This window comes from Musa acuminata, chromosome BXJ1-3 (genome assembly GCF_036884655.1).
Source record: "Musa acuminata AAA Group cultivar baxijiao chromosome BXJ1-3, Cavendish_Baxijiao_AAA, whole genome shotgun sequence".
Taxonomy (NCBI): Eukaryota; Viridiplantae; Streptophyta; class Magnoliopsida; order Zingiberales; family Musaceae; genus Musa; species Musa acuminata.
This window is the reverse complement of record NC_088329.1, coordinates 42,374,722-42,390,335: the sequence shown is the minus strand read 5'-3', so window position 1 is coordinate 42,390,335 and position 15,614 is coordinate 42,374,722. Positions and strand designations below refer to the sequence as shown.

The 15,614-nt window shown below is 43.4% G+C and overlaps 2 protein-coding genes and 1 pseudogene across 3 annotated transcripts; all 3 read left to right on the top strand.

Annotated features, from left to right (window-relative positions):
• Positions 1-5,982: 5,982 nt before the first annotated feature.
• Positions 5,983-7,259, top strand: LOC135638973 (U-box domain-containing protein 34-like; annotated as a pseudogene).
• A 936-nt stretch (positions 7,260-8,195) lies between these two features.
• On the top strand, positions 8,196-12,349 carry LOC103978748 (probable protein phosphatase 2C 6). The gene is made up of 5 exons (XM_009394659.3): positions 8,196-8,501; positions 8,597-9,566; positions 9,681-10,061; positions 10,156-10,261; positions 11,761-12,349. Exons 2-5 carry the CDS (start codon positions 8,814-8,816, stop codon positions 12,093-12,095), a joined length of 1,575 nt encoding a protein of 524 aa, XP_009392934.2. The 5' UTR covers positions 8,196-8,501; positions 8,597-8,813; the 3' UTR covers positions 12,096-12,349.
• A 550-nt stretch (positions 12,350-12,899) lies between these two features.
• LOC135580886 (pre-mRNA cleavage factor Im 25 kDa subunit 1-like) lies at positions 12,900-15,608 on the top strand. 2 transcript variants are annotated; one of them, XM_065140641.1, is made up of 7 exons: positions 12,900-13,264; positions 13,354-13,420; positions 14,229-14,322; positions 14,812-14,885; positions 14,995-15,081; positions 15,160-15,270; positions 15,371-15,608. In XM_065140641.1, the coding sequence occupies exons 1-7, from the start codon at positions 13,101-13,103 to the stop codon at positions 15,440-15,442; spliced, it is 669 nt and encodes a 222-aa protein (XP_064996713.1). In that variant the 5' UTR covers positions 12,900-13,100; the 3' UTR covers positions 15,443-15,608. The 2 variants fall into 2 exon arrangements, with proteins under 2 accessions (XP_064996713.1, XP_064996714.1); XM_065140642.1 differs by having other exon boundaries at positions 12,934-13,264; positions 13,375-13,420.
• Positions 15,609-15,614: the final 6 nt, after the last annotated feature.

Sequence of the window (15,614 nt, the reverse complement as noted above, 5' to 3'; positions counted from 1 at the left end):
AATTATTCTAATTTGAGAGAATTTTTTATTTAATTGACCGATTTAGATTGAATGGAATTGATCTTAATTTTAAAATATTAATCCAATTGGTAAATATTTTGATAAAATTATAAATTTAAATCCTAAAAAAATTAAATTTCTGATGGTCATGACAAAAAGATGGTGATCAAACAAAGATTAGTGTTTTTTGTTCTAATTAAATATCTAATGATTCGGATTCCAATCTACTCTAACAAGAAGATGGTGGCACGTCCCGCAGTTGACTTCCCCGCTTGCAAGCGTGCATCATTTTGACTTTGACTTTCTTGAAGCCACAGCAATCATCACATTTGTCAAACCTGACATGGTTTCATGTTTCCTGGGTGCAGGTTGACTCTACCCGTGGAGTTGACTTTGGGAAGAGGCATTTTTTGTGTGTGGCTGGTCAATTAATATGATAGATTCACCGAATCCTATCCGCCGCCCGATCGTCGAGTGCTCAGCTCGGTGATGAGAGTCACGAACTTTGTCTCAGATCACACGCTCTGATCCATTATAGTTTCATGTATGCTACGGAGCAATCATTGACTTGTTTATTCAAACCGTAAAATACTGTTTATTGACTTAATCTTATGTAATCGCCGCAAGTCAAATTTGGGATTGTTCTTGAACATCTTCTTCATCGATCATCAAGATGATGGCGTGCTAAAAAGGTGTTTTTTGAGGGACAAGGGAAAGAAAAAGTCTTCGAAGCTAAGCGTTTTAGACTGCCTTTTAAATGATTTATTATTGAGATGACTTTTCCTTCTCCAATTTCTTATCCTTTCTCTTGCATTTTTAAGAGATTCTTTAAGACGAAAAGATTTCTTATCATTCGATCACATCAATATCCAAAATCCTATTTCATAGTCAGCATGAAGAGATTGATAGAGAACTTGATATAAAAATAATAATAATAATAATTATTATTATTATAAAAAAATTGTTCTGAATCGAATTTGAATGACAGTTAATCAACTAAAAAAATAAAAAAAATATAAATACTTTTATAAAAAAAACAAATTTGTCACTTTCAAAGCTTAATTGGAGGATATATATATATATATATATATATATATATATATATATATATATATATATATATATATATATATATATATATATATATATATATATATATATATATATATATATATCATCATCAGCATCATCATCATCATCATCTTCTTCTTCTTCTTCTTCTTCTTCTTCTTCTTCTTCTTCTGCGCTTGTGCTTTGGTTGCTGTAACGAAGTCCCGCAGCCAGTGGCATATGGCCGTCGACCATCTCACCTCCATGTGTCGTGGGCCAACATCTTCGCAACTTGTCTTAGAACAAGAAGAAAGCTCCTCTGTGTTTTCACTCCAAACCCACACACTGCATGTGGTCGGAGGAGTCTCATCTCCCCCACCACCGGGAAGGTGTGACGACAACCAGTCGTCACCACGAAAGCCTCCATTTGCGCAGGGCTCGAATGCTAACCACTGTTTTCTTCTACTTTTCGAGGTAGATCCAGCAGATGAAAGGGGACTGCAATTGCCCATGGGGTCCAACAAGAGATAGCTTCAAAAGAAGAGCCCTCTGCGATCGCCATGGACGACCGACTCGGTTTCCATCATGCTGGGATCTAACACTACAACCCTCGGAGCGTAGCGAGCACAGAGCAGACCCTGTGAAACAGGTGACAGAGAAAGTTAGCCTTTAGTCTTGTCTTGCTCGAAACAAACTAAAATGGAGGAGGAAAACAAAAGCATATCGGAATACTGCGTCATACGCTTTCCTGATAACTCCATCAGCTGCTACTCGTAACATTCATGTTAGATTGTCATCGGTACCACGATGGACTCAATCATTGCAGGCCAAGCTCTGTTCATCCATGTTACTTATGCCATCTTTTCAAGTAGGAAAATGTTATCTGGATTGCAATCTGCAATGATCAGAGACAGAGCATCCAGCTGATAGCTGCCATGACCTATTAGTAGCTGTTGTCAAATCTCATAAGTCAGTGCCTACCATAGTCACTAGAGGAGGTGGGTGTTAAAAACCATTCGAACAGAGGAGGAGAAGATGACTTTTTGAGTTTGGATAAGACGTTGAGGAGATAAGATGACCTCTTTGCTCTGCAGTGAAGCCAACTTGCTGTAGATTTGTCGAATCATTGAAACTTTTGGTTGCATTCTGATGCATGTACTGTTAATCGATCTCCAAAACAAATCTTCACCTTTACTACCACAATCAGATGCACGCTTCTTGCAGAACCACATTGATGTAGGAAGACCCTTAGCAGAACCGATCCATGTGAATCTTTGCGTCGGTCCATAATCACACTTCGAGGCCAAGCCGGCAACAATGTCAGCTGCAGCAGATAGATAGCTTCGTTGTGCCGGAGCGCACGTGCATGGAAGCAAGCCGGCCATGATGGGAGGATGGTGTCGCTGGTCTCAAAGATCTCACATGTCGGTCGATGCACAGGAATAGGTCTCGAAGGAAGAGACATGGGAGATGGATACTTTGAGATCCCCTTGGGGATCAGAGCCTGCAGGAGATGGATCACATGTGTCCGACATCCAATCCATTCGCAGCTTTGTCTCACCCCTTGCATCCCATCGAAAGAGCTCCTGTGACGGCTTTCCCGTCTGATCATTTTGCAGGAGAACCTACTTTTGCGGTGGATTTGTTCATGAGGAGGGGATCAAAAGTTTCTTCTGTGTCCTCAAAGAGGTTCCAGCTTCTGATGCCACTTTTCGCCTCAGGCTTGATGAGACAGCTCACAAAGATATGCCTGAGCCGTGGAGCTCACAGGATCAGATCAATGCTGGTACTAAGAAATCTTTCTACTATTTCTCGGGCACTGCAAAATCTTATCTTCTTTCCTCTGGTGCAAGTGGGTTTTTTTGGTCATCTCCTTCCAACTTTTGGAAAGAGAGGAAGGAAGGGACCGTTTTTGGACCCCCGCTCGGTTCCACTAGAGAAAAGCTTCACAGGAGTTGCTTTGGCTACCAGGAGATACTTGGTTCTCCATCAACAACAGACCATGTCAGCCGACCACCTTTATCTTCATCTCTTTGCATCACTGACAACATGAAGAAGGAACACTCGAACACATGTTTTGATTAGAAAAAATACGATTCCAAGTTTGGTTTAGGAAACAGAACCTGTGACTGAGTGATGCTTTAGAGTGCTCTCTTTCTTCATGTCGATGTCCTCGATCTGATTCATCTGGCTATCCAAGAAACTACCATGTAATCCAACCGGACAAACCATCAGCAACTTAATCTGGTGAAGTACAGACTGCTTGCGAAGCCCACATTGCAAAACCAGGCAGCTTTCATGTGTTCTTTCTCAAGGAGAAGACAGAGAGTAGAAAAATGTGAGAGAAGAGCAGAGGATTCATTGCAAGGTAAGACATTAAGCATGAACAACATTCCAAGCACTTATTCCTTCTAATTAAATATGCTAATAGATGTGAAGCTCAGCCTTGTGAACCTCATTCATGTCAATACAGTGTAAAAAATTCACAGTTTCCAAAAAAACTCAAGTTCATGAAACTTCAGGGTTTGAGATGCAATTGTGACCTGCATTAGGTCAGACAGATCAATGATAATTGATCATTGACAACAAACATAAACCATAGTATTTCTTGTGAGCCTACATTTGTTTCCTTGTATCTTGAGAATATACTGTATATATCATTTTATTACCAAGTCAAGGCTCATCAGTCTTGATGATATGCTACTACCTGTATCAACAACAGCAAACCATAGACCCACTGCTCTTCTTGATTTCAATGTTTTCTTGTGTGCTACACTAAAATTGCTGATTTGCAATTTGAGTGATCAGGACTCAAGTAACATAAATAATCTCTCTTCAAGACCATGGACATTGATACAACCTAGATCCTACATCAATGAGACCCTCATGGACTGGTTTTTAGTCACAAAAACCTCTTTGCTAGCAAAGGTAATTAGGTTAGAGGCATGAATCCACCACAGATCCTACATCAATGGAATCCTCATGCACCAAAGCCTCTCTCATGTATTATTGCAGAAACTATCAAACCTTCAACTAAAACTTCCTACTTTGCAGTGCTGATGAGAAATTACCCTAACAATTGCAAAACCAAAAAATGTGTCAAGAAACATCACCAACATAAATGTCAAGATAGAAAGAACCACTTATTACACAAACAATCTGGTGTTTGGAAATAGGTGACAGAACAAGCCATGCATATATAGCCTGTGTGCAAAGGCCATACTGTATGGAAATAGGTGACAAAAACCAAAGCATCAATAGCATTGCTGGTTAATGACCTTAGAGATGGCTATTACCCAAGATTGATCATTTGAGAATTAAAATAACTACACCCCCCCCCCCCCCCCACCCCAAAATAATAAAATTGCTGACAATCAAACTAGTAGTAGAGGCTCCAAGTGATGACAATATAGCATAAGGTGCTTCTCCAGCAAACCCCTGCAATATATGTCTGTTTTACCAGAGATGTGATTAATGATAAACCCTCAGTCCTCTGCTCATGAAAGGTAAACATACTCTTAGAAAATTCTGTCCAAGAGTTTGCATGATGCAATTACTGGGAATCATAAATTGGCTTGGTGCAGTGATCAATACCAGTCTACAAACCAACTTTAACACTGAGCTAACATTTTCCAACCTCAGATCAAGCACTATTATTCTATGGAGAAATGCATATCTGAAGTAGAACTGTGATTTGTTTGTCAACAATTCAAAAATCCAAATTGACCTTTTTTACCACATGAAATGGACATAGTCCTATTACTCCTAATGAATATAAGAACCTGATTGGGGCTAAGTAGGCTGAATCAAAGCTAAAAGTTTTGCTCCTTTGGTAATAAGTACATTTTGGTGCTAGAAAAAAAGACATTAACTCAACAATGTATGTTTACCTCAGATAAATAGCTACAAAAAGAAGCAATAAAGCAGGAAGGAAGCACAGCTATACAGAGAATGGGTTGTAAACTACAAGACAGTAATCTCTTGAAAGCATGATTACTCTAATAACGGACACTGCACAGGACAAATGAAACCTTTCTTCGATGCTAATATCACTAACCTCTTGGAAGTCGAGACCGTCCTTTGAGCGCCGAGACGATCCAAGATTATGATTCAAGCAAGATGTTGGTTCGATCAAGGAACAATATTTCTTTATCAAGCAAGAAAACCCTTGCGGCGGATTGGAGTGGCCATCGACGACGCCGTTGCTGGAGGATGGAATGCGGCAATCAATGATCGAGCAAAGGAAGCGTCGAGGTCCGGGGTAACTGTCGGCTCGCCGTCTGCTCCGATAGGGAAGGGAGCGGCAGCGACCATGGGATTGCTGTGGCTTCCGCCCGTGGCTTGCGTCGAGGAGCGAGGAAACATGGGATTGTTTGAGGCAGTTGGATATCCGACCCGATTACCCGGATCCGATAAATAGAAGTTTTATCCTTATATAGAGGCTGTGACAAGCAGCGAGGCGGTTAGAGATCCGACCCGATTACCCGAGTTCGATAATTATGTCAACCAAGAGAGAGAGAGAGAGAGAGAGAGAGGCAGGAAGCTGTCGCCTTTCTTCTCCATCATCGCTGTCGTCTTCGTCTCATCATCTTCGGGAACAAGTGCGGAAATGCTCGGCGGTTAAGGCAACGATGACGGGCGTCCGTCGGCGTCGACGGTGGTGACCATCGACAAAGACAAGAACAGCCAGCAGGCGGTGAAACGGACCGTCGACCATGTTCTCCATGGCAACGACGCCCTCATCCTCGTTCACGTCGAAGCCAAGCCCAACCATAGGTACCCTTCCCTCTTTACTCGCTCACACAACACCTAGTTCACCTCACCTAACACCTTCTTCTTCCGACCTCTGCTCCTGCTACGTTGCCGATGAATCATTGTTGACGGGTGCTGCAGCCGAAACCAACTCGGACGCCGCCCGGGAACAGTCGGAGAATGAGATATCACAATTGTTTCTCCCCTACAGGGGATGATACGCTCGGAAAGGGGTGGGTAACCTTTCAGGTCTACTCTTTCTCTTGCTCCAAATCGATCAGCAAACAAAACCTTCAAAGCTCAGAGCTGCGTGATCTTTGTCGATGGTCTTCAGGAGCAGATGCGGAGGTAGTACTGGAAGACAGTGATATCTCCAAGGCCATCATCGACTACATCAACGCAAACTACGTCCACGACATCGTTGTTGGTGCCTCCAGCAGAAATGCACTGATGAAGTATCTACGTTTCTCCGAAGCCTCTGCAATGCAAACCTTGTAATCCATGGAATTATTGTTGTGACGAAGACAAAGAAGTCTCTGCTTTCATTTGCTGGAAGTTTAGGAATCCTGACGTACTTACATACGTAACCAAACTGGCACCAGAGTTTTGTGCAGTGTATGCCATATCGAAAGGGAAGCCGACAACCGTACGGACGGCGAGAACTCCACCTACTACCGCCCGTTTCGGCCAACTCTCAACTCTCAGATCCTGATGACTCAATCAAGTAAGTCGCGCTAAGAAAATAGTAAGATGGACAACGGAAGCTTTGAGGACCGCACCTTCCGGTGAGGCAAGGTTGCTGCTGAGATCGCCACCGCTCTGCTCTTTCTGCACCAGGCCAAGCCAGAGCCGCTGGTTCATCGGGACCTCAAGCCGGCCAACATCCTCCTCGACCGCAACTACTTGAGAAAGATGAGCAACGTCGGCCTGGCGCGCCTGGTCCCGCCGTCGGTCGCCAACCAAGTCAGCCGGTACCTGATGACATCCACCGCCGGCACCTTTTGCTACATCAACCCGGAGTACCAGCAGACGGGCATGCTCGGCACTAAATCCGACATATACTCATTCGGCATCCTGCTTCTCCAGATCATCACCGCCAACCCGCCGATGGGCCTCACGCATCCGGTGGAGAGAGCCATCGAGAGGGGAACCTTCATGGAGATGCTCGACGCCACCGTGAAGGACTGGCCAGTGGAGGAGACGCTCGGGTTCGCCAAGCTCGCTCTGAAGTGCGCAGAATTGAGGAGGAAGACCGGCCGGATCTTGGGAAGGTGGTGCTGCCGGAGTTGAACCGGCTGAGGAATCTTGGGCATGCTTATGAATCGAGCTCCATCGGCAGCGACGGCACTGCCACCAGCAGAAGCAGCTACAGAAGCAACGGGCAACACAGTTACGGCGAGCCAGATCTCTCGTCAATCCGTTTTCGTAGGCATCACCATTACAAATGCCACGCTTAGCTGAAGCTTCACATCAGATGCTAATGGAAGTTCGTGCTGGTTTCTGCTGACCACGAGATGACGATGAGCAAACCAAACGTGGGGACGCCACGGAAGTCTATGACGGACACAGTGGAGAGCTGAGGGAAGAGGGCGTCTGAAGCTAGGACGAAGCTCAGGGCACAATCGGGCCTGCACCGGTGCATGGATATGTTGAAAGGAGCTGGTAATTACACATTACATCTAATTGCTCTCTCCATGGACATGACAGAACTCTCGGCTATTACGAGTGACGGCACAATAATGCTTCAGTAGTAATCATCAGAAAGAAATGATTGGAGAAGACAAAAGCATCCTAATCGTGTACAAATAGATACATTAAGAGATGTTAATGATCCATTAGTCTTTGGACGACCAAAATCACCCCTGAAATCTTCAGGGGTGTTTCAGTCATACTACAGCTTTTTTTCCGGTCACTGGCGCCTTCAAATCCGACTCTTTGACTCGTGCCGTGAGTCTTCCCTACCGGTAATCACTTCGTCCACGTCAGGGACGTCAAATGTGGGCCCCCGCTACTTCCTCTACTGGTTACGGTGGCCGCAGTGGAAGGTAAGAGACCGCTGACCACATGGTCACGTGATTCGTTCGTCCGGCTGCGCGAAGTATGGGATCCGATTCGGTGAAGTTTCCTATCGTGGCCACGTGGTGAGCATCCAGCAGGAGAGATGACTGTCCTCGGAACACGCGGACCCGATGGGACTGGGGCCCGCAACCGTGCAGCGAAAACGTGAGCAGCCGCGGGCCCCACACAGAGAAGAGGAACACGCGAGCTCTCGCGGGGCCCTTCCGCGGTCCGAGAAGGGACACGTGTCGAGACGAGCCCACAAGAGAGAGTTTCTGGGGGATTCGGTACAAGGGATTGGATCCAACAGGCCGTTTCACGCTCCCACATCGGCTTCCTCGGACATCTCTCTCTCTCTCTCCGTCTCTCTCTGCTGTGCATCTCTTGTTTGTCAAAGTTCCACATCTCCTTCTCATTATCGAGACAATGGAGCCTCCATCAGATCCAGGGAACTGAGACAATGCCGAGCACCCCCACCGGAGCGTTTTCTTGTGCAATAGAGATGATAATGCAAAGGTTCTCGATTTCGCCCACCCCATCCTTTTGTGCTGCTTATATTCGACCTCTCAGCAGTGAGATTCGTTTTGGGGAACATAGCCACACATCAATTCCTTTCCTTTATCTTCTTTGGGTGTATGCTGGTGAGTGCCCTGATTGAGTAGGGAGACTGCCTCGATTTGTTTGGGTCGCTTGTAATTGTTGTTTCCAGTCTAATATAATCCTTCCTCTGATACAGGAAGGGGGTTGGTTGGATGGTGCTGTCATGGTCTCTGGGGCACGGGAGGCAACGCCGCGTGACCCGTGAATTAGAGAGCGACGAGGCCGCGGCGGCGGGAACGGATCTTCGACAAAGTTAGGGATGTGCGCGTGACTCGTGAGGTCGACACGCGCCACGTCTCGCAGTGACTGGCTTCACCGCGACCACAGCGCTTGTGGGGGAGGTGGGGGAGTGGATGGATGAGATGCCTCCCGCGCTTTCTTTGCCATCCGGGGTAGGCAGTTCGCTCTGCGACGCTGCAGTCGAGATCGCTCACCGCAAACGAACTGCCGAAGAAGCTGAGCACCTCCTCTCGGGTCCCATGGCAGCATCTGGTTCTGATTCGGTCGGTGTTGTTGAGCAAATCGAGGCGGCAGCGCCGACGGCTGCTTTGGAGGAGGACGGGGGCGGGGATGATCCGATTACGGAGAGTGACATGGAGGACTCAACATCCGTCGAGCCTGGATTGTCGGTCGAAAGCTCTTGTTCTGTCGTTAGCGATAGAAGCAGCATAAGCTGCGCAATGCACGAGTTCTCGGTTTCTGACTCTTCTTGTGAGATGGGGACGCCTTCCTCTGTTGATGCAGGAAACAGCCTTGTTGAGATTGTGCCGGTGTCGGCTTCAGTGGAACTCCTAGCCGTAAGCATGGTTGATCCTGATGCGGCCATAACACCTGTTGTTGAGTACGGAACCCCACAAAGCCGTTCAGGTGGTGGCGCCGGCCGCTCGCAGAGCATGTTCTTGATGGAAAGTTTGCCCCTTTGGGGATGCATAACGATTTGTGGGCGAAGGCCGGAGATGGAGGATGCTGTGGTTGTTGTGCCTAATTTTTTCGAAGTCCCACTTCGGTTGCTTACCGGTGATCAGATTGTGGATGGCTTAGACCCAGATGTGATCCGCCTGCCATTGCACTTCTTTGGTGTATATGATGGCCATGGGGGTGCCCAGGTACTCACGTTTTGGTCAGAACATTCAATTCCACGGTTGGTTGCTGTCCAATTTCCTGAGTGAAAACTTCAAAGATCTTTGGTTCTTATGCTGCCTTTTGTTCTAATATTACAGGTCGCTAACTACTGTCGTGAGCATCTCCATCTTGTGTTGATAGACCAATTGAGGAGTTTGGTTAAAGATTCGGGAGGCACAAGTTGTAGCAATTGGAAGAGGAAGTGGGAGAAGGTCTTCGTTGCTTGCTTCCAGAAAATTGATGATGAGGTTGGAGGGAAAGGAAGCAGAGGAAATATGGGAAGCACAGCCGAAGCACCCAACGAAGGTAACCTGCCTTGTCCTAATGTACCATTAGAACCTGTTGCCCCAGACACTGTAGGATCGACAGCTGTGGTTGCTGTTATCTCCTCATCACACATTATCATTGCAAACTGTGGGGATTCAAGGGCAGTACTTTGCCGTGGCAAACAACCAATGCCTCTATCAGTGGATCATAAAGTAAGATTATGTTTTAAACTTTAATACTATGGATCTCCAAGATTACATTTAAAATTTATTCTACTACAAGCCAATTTTCTACTGTATACTTTAGCCTAACAGGGAAGATGAGTATACAAGGATCGAGGCTCAGGGTGGTAAGGTCATACAGTGGAATGGATATCGTGTATTTGGTGTTCTTGCCATGTCACGTTCAATTGGTATTTATCTTTCTCTCTTATAAATCTGTTACTAGCAGTGGAGTTAACTCATTAAGTTTACCTTTCTGTAATAATTGGATTGTTCTATTTGCACAGTGTGGATGATCATGCTTGTTTTTGTCAAACTTTATGACAGTTCAATTGCATTGGGATGCCCATAACAAAACATCAGCTTCAAACATTGAAAGCTGAACAAGCCTAATGAATAGCTTGTTGATTCATTGTATTATATAGGAGCTATTGCCAAAGTTGGTGAATGTGTGTGTGTGTGTGCATATATATATATATATATGTATGTATATATATATGTATATATGTATGTATATATATATGTATATATGTATGTATGTATATATATGTATGTATGTATATATATATATATATATACATACATATATATATATGTATATATATACACATATACATATATATATATAGTGAGAGAGATAGGTGGTCACTGAAAAACAAGAGTTAATTTTGTCTATTTTGAGGAGGAGGGTACATCTGCAATTTCTGTATTGTGAGAACAAATATCATGAACAATCTGTGCATTATGATGGACTTAACCTAGGAAAAATAGGCAAAAATGCCATATAACAATACTAATAGGCAAAAATGCCATATAAAAATAGGCAAAAACACCCTTATACTTTGTTGTGAGCTTTTCAGTGGTCCTAAACTATGCATTTGTTCATTTTCTAACCTCACAATACTACTAGGTAGCAAAATACCTAGTCATCTTTATGCATGAATGAAATTTGATTTTTTTGTCATTTTTAAATAACATAAAAATCATCCTAATTTATAGGGCACTGGATTCCATAGATTGTATTTTTCCATTTGTTTTTTCCTTGAAGTAAAAAACCTTGTCATGCATGATACATAAACTTCCCTCTTGCCCATTTTCCAATGCTGTGATTTTGTGTGTATGGAGTGTGACAAACAATGTGCATGTTCACTTGATCAATGTTTCCCTAGAGCATGCAGGCTCATGTGGCTTGAAATGGCTTCCTGGTGATGTTAGAACTTGGTGGTTCTGTAAGACCAACACTTCCATATCAGTCTGAAGTATTCTTACCTGTGCTGAAAACTGCCATCACTTATTTTTTATGTATATCTCATGCTAAAATTGTTGATAATGGGGCGTTCCAATAACGGGGCTACTATATTTTGCAGTTTCAGTTATGTTTTCTTTCTTCAGTTAACTCAAAGCATCTTGGAATAGAATTTGTGCTAAAATTCTAAAGTACTAGGTCATGGATTGGTGACAGATATACTGATCTCTGAGATGTGGTTGTGATGTTACAGTACAGTATATTACGAATAACATTCATATCACAAACATGAGCAGATATTGTGATGTATATCTTTCGCTTGAGAAGGAAATCTGCACATGGGCTGTCGAACACTGGTTCATATCCACGAGTTTGGTCCTCTTATTTCTTACATGCATAGATTAAAAGCCTGAAAACAGTGACTAATTGATCTGCCGTATGCAGGGGATCGGTACCTGAAGCCATGGATCATTCCAGAACCAGAAATTACATTTGTCCAACGTGCAAGAGAGGATGAATGTCTTATTGTTGCTAGTGATGGCTTGTGGGATGTCATGTCTAACGAAGAGGTGTGCGATGTAGCCCGCAGGCGGATCTTGCTCTGGCACAAAAAGAATGGTCCTGTGCCACCATCCACTCCAAGGGGTAAACAAGCTGATCCTGCAGCTCAAGCTGCTGCAGACTGCCTGTCAAAGCTCGCTCTCAAGAAAGGAAGCAAGGACAACATCACCATCATCGTGGTGGATCTAAAAGCACAACGAAAGTTCAAAAACAAGTAGTCATGGTAGTAAGTTGGACTTCCCCAAAGAACCATGTACATGAGAACTTGAGTTCTAGGTAGCTATTTAGACTTAGACACATGAGTTAGCCCATCTCTTTATTTCTGGGCTTAAAGGAATGTACACTTACACATACTATATACAACATTGCCATGTTCATATCTCTAATGAAGGTGGTCAGAATCTTGTAATTTCATTTTTCATGAGATAGGCTCAAACACTTAACAGTAAACTTCACAGCTTTCGGTTGCAAATTATGTTTTCTTGTCAGGATTCTTGCTGATTGATGTTGTCAAAAGGGATTCTTCAGAAGTAGGACAAAGCTTATCTATGTTGCAAATTATAAAGGATTATTTATGGTGGACTTTGCCATGGCAATCGTAGCTATGAATTTGTTCCAAGTGTTATAATACTTCCTTCTTGAACAGATAATATAAAAATTAAATCCAGGATATTTAAGTAATCTTAACTATATTTCCGATTTTTTGAGTTTGATAATTAGGTTCGATTTTTATGGCTATAGTTTTAGCTTTTTTTTTTATTTGTTCTCCGATTATTACATTTTGCATCACAATAATAGTAACAACGATATCTGAATTATACTTAATTTACTGACCGAATTAATCTATCACTGTGGTTGGGTCGCGGACGAGAGTGGAAACGCCTTAGGCGAAGCCGTCGCGTGTCTGCAGGAAGACGCGTGTGGGGGCGCACTGAACGAACCCTCTATGTTCTAAAGGATCAGTTGTTTCGGTTCGGCCACGCGTGCCACACGGAGCCAATAAGAACAAGAAAGCAAAGGGATGTCCGGTGCTGTCGATCACCGTTGGTTTTCTTAAGGAATTCCGTGGATAGCTCGACACACGGCATCACCTAAATTGTTATTGTGGATTAGTGTCGTCGGAAGACGTCTGAGGATTCGCGCCACATCGCTGCCCCTTCCCCCAAAACATCTCTACTCAGACTTTGAGTCACCCGCTTGCGCTGTCGCCCAGGAGATTCACCATGGAAAACGGTGAGACGTTCCACTGCAACGACAGCGGCGACGGCGGCGGTGGAAGCAACGTGGTGGAGATATATCCCTTGAGTCGTTACTTCTTCGGTTCTAAAGACGCCATCCCTGACAAGGACGACTGCCTGGCCGACCGAATCCAGCGGATGAAAGCTAAGTATGTGAGATAATCTAGTCTGTCTCTCTTTTTCGGTCGTATTGTGGATTGATTTGATGTATTATTTTTCTTTACGGCATAAATACAAGCACTTGGTGGGTTTCTCGCAGTTACGCGGCTCGTGGGATGAGGACTTGCGTCCACGGGATCCTTCTGGTCGGTTCTTTCCCTTGTCGCCCTTCCTCGTATCTTGAGACATCCTGTAGCTGTGTGGAATCGATTACCGAGTTACATGCGCCTTTATTCAGTCTTTATCCTTTTGTTCTCTGCTTAGAAAGGAAAAGGGTCTTGGAATTTGATCTTTGAACACCTAAATAAACACACACATGAACAAAAAGAAAAGAAAGGGATTTTTTTTTGTTAGGGTTTGATGAAGCTATTCGATCAAGCTAACATGCTTCCTATCAAAATGGTTCTACAAGAAACAGGGGACTGCTACAAGCTGAAGAAAAAATTTCTCTTTTTTTTGTTTATTTATTTATTTGTTATTTTGGGTTAAGGGGTTATGAAATTTAATTAGATGGTTAGATGGATATGAAGATTCACAAACTCTTTTGTTGTTTCCCGACATGACATTCCATCTGCCTGTGATTAATAGCTGATTATTATGCCTGGATTTCTGTTCTGATTTTTTGTGGAAATGTTTTCTTGGTTTCAGTCTGACATTTACATGGTAGATTGTTGTTAATGGTGACATTTCACACCAGTGCTCATGCAGTTTGCTTTGTCTTCGTAATGAAATATCTCTGTGATCTTCAGTGCGTATATGAGATGTAAACTGCACTTGTTTACATTGCCACCGTTAATATGGTTAACTTTGCACTATGATTATTCTTTCATCTTAATTTTGTGATCCATCGTCATTTAGCTGTAGCTTTTAGCTTTCCGTTGAGCAGACCAAACTCTTGCTAGGAATTCTGCGGTATGTGTTTCATTACAAGGGTCTAAGAGTCTGCTGAAGCAGGTCGAATTGTTTCAACACCCTCATGTGCTATTACTGCAAGTGAGAAACTCTTTCTTTAAGCTACCAGGAGGTCGTCTTCGATCTGGTGAATCAGGTTTGTCGTACTTGTTCCAAAGCTTTTCTTTCATCTCACACCGGATGCCTTTAGATCAATTCATGTCATATCTCGATACATTAAGTTTAATTTTAATTTTATCTGTCCTATGTAATACAATCTTCTTCTAGTTAATGCATTTAGTCCTTCGTCCGAAGGGAGCAGCTGTTGACCAACAGTTGATGCTTTATGACCTGGTTATCCTAGGCCAATAATAATGTAGTTATGTCCTCAAGATTATTGGTTTGGAAAGCAACCATCCATGTTCATCTTAGACTGCTCCCAAAAGCATCCGAATTCTAAATACCAAACAGTTAGCGTATGATGGATTCAAATGCTGTTAAACCGGAGATTGTGTATACCTTTTCTATAACCTGCAGCAATGTAGTTTAGTTAGATGCCTCTGTCGACATTTATCAAAATGAATCTTCCAGTTCAGTTTGTTGATAAGATTGATACCGAGGAAGATTGATATGTGATTTTCTTTAGATGTTGAAGGTCTAAAACGCAAGCTATCAAGAAAGCTCTCCAGTGAAGAAAATGGCACGAATGATGACTGGCAGGTTACCTTGCATTGTTTTGGTCTTGCAATTCACATTAGATGCTGATTGGCATATGGTCTATTTGCTTTTGGCTGTCAAACTTCTTATTCTTCTCAGTATTTCTCATCAGATAGATGAGCGTATCGGGATGTGGTGGAGGTCAGACTTTGAAACGTTACCGTTCCCATATTTGCCTCCTAATTTGCGTCGACCGAAGGTGTGCACCATCTCATGTTGCTCTGTTGTATATAAACCATGCTTATTACTTTTGTTTTGTGGTTCTTTCCCACTACAGGAATGCACAAAGCTTTTCCTGGTTAAGCTGCCAATGACACGGCATTTTATCGTACCAAGAAACCTGAAGCTGCTTGCCGTGCCGTTGTGCCAGTTACATGACAATAGCGAGGTATGAAGAAAACATTCTATTCTGCCCAGTTTGCACGCACTGGAAAATTTGGGTGCCTGAGTGATATTGGTCAGTGATTCTTCTTTCCACAATTTTGCAGACATATGGCCCGATTATATCCGGTATACCACAATTACTGTCAAAGTTCTCCTTCAACATCATCCAAGATTGAACGGGACTTTACACTGTTGCTCCTCGGATTGGAAAATTTGTATCGTGTATAGTGGCGTGGGAAATTTGTAGCTGAAGTCAATTAGCATACTGCGAATGTACGTATAGTATTTTATGGTGCAGAGTCTGTACAAAGTGGTTTCAAGGTATCTTGAATTTTTCTTGCACATAGT